The sequence below is a fragment of the Penaeus chinensis genome, chromosome 2 (assembly GCF_019202785.1).
Source record: "Penaeus chinensis breed Huanghai No. 1 chromosome 2, ASM1920278v2, whole genome shotgun sequence".
NCBI classification, from domain to species: Eukaryota; Metazoa; Arthropoda; class Malacostraca; order Decapoda; family Penaeidae; genus Penaeus; species Penaeus chinensis.
This window is the reverse complement of record NC_061820.1, coordinates 44,630,086-44,635,085: the sequence shown is the minus strand read 5'-3', so window position 1 is coordinate 44,635,085 and position 5,000 is coordinate 44,630,086. Positions and strand designations below refer to the sequence as shown.

Here is a 5,000-nt window from a genome sequence, read left to right as displayed (position 1 = left end):
TATATTTTATATATATATATATATATATATATATATATATATTTATATATTTATATATTTATATACATATACATATACATAAACATAAACATACACATACACATACACATACACATATGTTATATATATATATATATATATATATATATATGTATATGTATAACATACATATATATATATATATATATATATTATATATGTATTTTTTATATATTCATATAAAATATATATATATATATATATATATATATATATATTATATAATGTGTATGTGTTTATGTATATATAAGTTGAATATATTTGGAAATGTATTTGTATCTATGTAAATGTTTATGTATATTTATATAAATAGATTTTTCCCCACATAGTTGAAAATTTATTTGATTAGCTTTACCATTGTTATCCAGTTTGTTATCCAATGTTTTGTTGCTAATACAGATTTCATTATGAAATAGGTTCAGGGCATATATAGAGGACAGTGAGCAGGTGAATCTAGGATAATTTTAAATGACATAAGTTAGGTTTCTTTGCCTAGTTTTGTATCCTGACGTGTAAGGTTTCTAAGCCTAACTTGTGTCTCATTTTTATGTAACCATTATTTTTTGGCCTGGGATATGTATAGGTAAATGTTTTCATTGCTGATTTTTGTGTGTTTTAGGTGATCATTATTTATTTTAGGGACATAGAAAATATATTTTTCTTTTATATGTCTAATAATAATATGATCTTGTCTGTTTTAGACCAGTCAGTGTTGACAGACATGTGTTAATGGTCAGAGACAAATCTTGGAGCAATTATGTTATTTTCTTATATTACTTGAAATATACTTTATTGCAGTATGAAGTTTTTGAGAATGTTTTTATTGTTGCAGAACTTGGGAGATGTTGAGGGTAAAGTGGAAGAGGAGTTCACAGTAGCAAGGCTGTATATATCCAAAATGCGCTCAGAGGTAAAGAATTTGGCACAACGGTGTTCCACCCTGGAGACCGCGCAGTCCACCTTCCGTGGGCAGATCGATGAGCGTGAGAAGGAACTGAATGAATGCAAACTTCTGATCACTCAACATGAAGCCAAGATGAAGAGCCTCTCACAGTCCATGAAGGACGGTGAGAGCAAGAAACGATCTCTCGAGGAACAGGTTGATTCCCTGAACGAAGAGGTTGCTCGTCTGAAGGCTGTGTCTAAAGTGTCTGAACAAGATGGACACATCAAGGAAGTCTTGGAGAAACAGATTGACGAGCACAGAGAACAGCATCAGAAACAAGTATGTAGTTACACAGTATCTTTTAGTTGTTCTTGGTATTGTCAGTGAACATCAAGTAGTCCTGTTAACTATCTACTGTTTATTCTCTTCTCCCTCCTACTGATATGATATTCTGTTCCAGTTGGCTACCTTGAGAGATGAGATTCTTGAGAAGCAGCAACAGATTGACAACTTAAAGGACGAGAACCAGAAGCTGACCGTTACAGAGGAGCAAGTGAAGGCAGAATACGAGAAGCTCAAGGCTGAGGTTGTTGAAAAGGTAAGTTGTTTTGATGATTTCCTTTTACTTTTCAAGATTGTGCACTGCACTCATTAAGACTCTTGTAATGATAAATGTCATAAGCACCTTGTTCTTGTCATTTAAAAAAAGGCTGTTTCTTTATCCTTTGTATCATTACAGACGGAGAAGTTGAATGAGCTGACAACCATTCACGAGCGCAAGGAGCAAGCCCGCCAGGACCTCAAAGGGCTGGAAGAAACTGTGGCCAAGGAGTTGCAGACATTGCACAATTTGCGCAAACTCTTCGTGCAAGACCTGCAGACCCGGGTGAAGAAAGTAAGTAGTTCTTTCTTGTAGGTGAATAGTATCCTATTTTATGTTTTTTTCCTTCCTCTGTTAGTTTCTTTTCTAAACTTCTTGTAATACAGTCCATGTTATTTGGTTTTCATGGCTTGACAAAAGCTGTAGATGATATACACTGTAAAAAGGTATGGTAAATATTTTCATACATATTTACATAAAATTTGTTTTTTGTTTAATTTATCTATATATGTAAAGAGAGATGATAAATATTAACGTTGTTTTTGCTTGTAGGTGAACTTGAATTGGTAATGCCTAAAAGTACCATTTCCTTACCATTCCAATTTCATTCTTCCAGTCTGCTTCCGGAGAGGAGACAGATGAGTCGGGTGGATCACTTGCCCAGAAGCAGAAGATCCAGTTTTTGGAGAACAATCTAGATCAACTTACCAAAGTGCACAAACAGTTGGTCAGAGATAATGCTGACCTACGTTGTGAACTTCCCAAGCTTGAGAAGAGATTGAGAGCCACAATGGAGCGTGTAAAGGTAAAGCTTTCTCTGGCAAATGGGGTGAAGTTGCATTACACAGAGAATATGTGATTGTGTATATCAGTTTATGCACTTTCTACTATTTGAAGCATCTTGTTCTGTGACCTGTATTTTCATCAGTAAAAGAATATCAGTGTCCAAGAATATTGTTGTGCACTGGAAGAAATAATTTTTAGTTCGGCCTCTTCTGATACAAATACATGACATCAAGTGTGGCAGCACATGCTATTGTACAATAAAACCAGTTACACCATAATCTGAGGATGAGGTATCAGCAATTTTGTCTTTGTTTCAGGCACTTGAAACTGCCCTGAAAGAGGCCAAGGAGGGAGCCATGAAGGACCGCAAGAGATATCAACAAGAAGTCGACAGAATCAAAGAAGCTGTCAGGCAGAAGAATCTAGCACGCAGAGGCAACGCAGCTCAAATAGGTACGAGTGAAATATCTTCTTGTTATCTTTATACATGATAATTAATAAACGATTGTTGCAAGTGTCACATTGAAAATAATTAGCACAGGAGTAAGAATGAATACAAGTAAACTTAAATTCCAAATTATTTTACTGAAGAGACCAAAGAAAAGGATTTTGTAAGTGAATTTCCAAGAGTTGCTATTGCTGTAGAAAAGCCAATCCCCTGGGTAGTTGGCCTCTTGCACCCCTTTTGGTGGTTGACTGACTGAATTAACCATCTCTTCTCCTGCAGCCAAACCTATTCGGGCTGGCCATGCCCCTCAAGTGAACCATGCTAGCACTCCTGTGATTCGTGGTGGCATGCAGCCCTACCAGCCCCCAGCTGTCCAGAAGAGGGCCATGACCAGTAGTGCACACATGGGTAGGTAAGAAGTGTATCGAAGTAGGCATTTTCCTTTTTTTATTTTTTTGCTGAGCTAGTGGTCAAGTTCATTGCTTTTTTGGGTCAAGTATTATTTGATTTTTCTTGAGTTATGGCAATGTTATTTAAGTTCTTGTATTATATGTATTTTGTTGCAAGTTTCAGAGTTGTCCACAAATGTGTAAATTGTGCAGTTGATTGGTACCCTTGGATCTAGAATATCTCAGGCTTGATTATATCACATTTGTCTTATATTTTCTTATGGTAGTTTTTAGCATATCTGGCATATGAAATAAAAAATATGGAACTATGTTTTCATCCTTCTGACTGCTATTTTTTTTCTTTTCAGATAACTCCAATTAAATTCGAGCCAGTCTTCAAGTTCCTTCAATGGAAATGATCCCCAAGTTACGTTAAGCTACTGCTGGGTCCTCTCTTGATCTATTCTTTTACCAAACTCAATCTAAAACCACTCATTCTAGTGCACCCTCCATTGATCTAGCTAGGAAAACTGCTTAGGGAGAAGTTAATGAGTTCATGTTTAGAGCCTTGGATCATTAATTATGTTGAATGTCTTTTTGCAGATGTATTTTTCCATGGCATTAAGCTTTTGTAACTCTCTTGGAAGAGGAAGCAATACAAAGAAGTGTACTCCACATCCGAGTGCAGTTTGATATGCTGTTCGTTTTGTCTTTGCCTTGTATGTAATAAGTTGATTGGCGTTCTTATTGTGTTTCATTACTTCATGATTGTTTTGAAAAATTCGAAATTTCTTTATCAGAAGTACAAAGCAAGGCTTAAAATGGATGAATCATTACCGTCTCCCAAAATCCCTCAATTTCTGCCTATCTGACTGTATTCTAAGAGTCCAAACGAAAAAGCTTCTAGGCAAAGTAGTAGAGCACAAAGTGAGGGACACAGCTGATTGGTTGTTGAAGAAGAGTGTTGTGCAGGCTTCCTCTGGAGTAAAAAAAAAAGAAAAAAAAAGAAAAACAATTAACAAAAAGAAAGGTTCAGGTGTTGAAGCTTGCTGTAGCAAAACCGGGAAGAAAAATACCTTAAAGGATTATAAAAGAGTTGTCCAGGTATTATGATAATAGGTATTTGTAATAACAGCAGTGTTGCTGGATATATATTTGTGTATGTTAATGGAACATCAGAGAAAAAAAAAAGCTTTAAGAGGGTTGGGCATGGCTGTCATACTTCAAATTTGCTTTAAACTACAATTGTGCAATGTCTCCTCATTTTATATTATTGAGATATACTGTAATAAAATCCTGAACATATGTTTGTACTATACTGTAAAGTCTCATTTCAAATCATTTACTTAAATGTTTTGGGAGAGGAATACAACAAAAGAGCAAACTGTATTGATATCAGTATTTATGAAGCTTTGGCAGCTCTTCAGTGAAAAAGTTTCTTAGCATTGGCACTTAGGAATTATTTGATTTGTTTCATCATTGGTTTAATGGGACCTCTTTATTTTTTATCATTGATTTATAAGAAATTTTAATGTGATTTTGCTGCTGAGTTCTCATAATAGCTGAATAGATTCCACTGAAAAAATTTATTTGCTGCTTTAGTAATTGTTCAGTATGTTTCTTTACTTCATTTCTTTTCTTTAAAAAAACAACATAGGTTTTAATTTTGTGGGATTCTGATACTTTGGATCTTGAGATAGACAGATAAGATAATGTAGCAGGTGAAACTTTTTTTAGTTTTAGTTTTTATTTGCGCTGATAGACTAGAAATTAGTGATTATTTGAGGCATTTACTTTTGATATGACGCTGTTGCCTAATGCATTTGGGAAATGATACTGTTTTCAATCCCA

At 34.8% G+C, this 5,000-nt stretch overlaps 1 protein-coding gene across 2 annotated transcripts in view; it reads left to right on the top strand.

Moving 5' to 3' along the window:
• LOC125029595 (kinesin heavy chain-like) overlaps nt 1-5,000 on the top strand; it is a 16,806-nt gene that overhangs the window by 10,420 nt on the left and 1,386 nt on the right. Inside the window, exons 12-18 of one of the 2 annotated variants that reach the window (XM_047619576.1) lie at nt 872-1,264; nt 1,386-1,523; nt 1,665-1,820; nt 2,143-2,331; nt 2,630-2,765; nt 3,040-3,168; nt 3,518-5,000. The exon at nt 3,518-5,000 is cut by the window's right edge and continues 1,386 nt beyond it. In XM_047619576.1, coding sequence (XP_047475532.1) covers nt 872-1,264; nt 1,386-1,523; nt 1,665-1,820; nt 2,143-2,331; nt 2,630-2,765; nt 3,040-3,168; nt 3,518-3,531 — 1,155 coding nt within the window. In that variant the 3' untranslated portion in view covers nt 3,532-5,000. Of the gene's footprint in view, nt 1-871; nt 1,265-1,385; nt 1,524-1,664; nt 1,821-2,142; nt 2,332-2,629; nt 2,766-3,039; nt 3,173-3,517 lie in introns of both variants that reach the window. The other variant, XM_047619584.1, reaches the window with a different exon arrangement.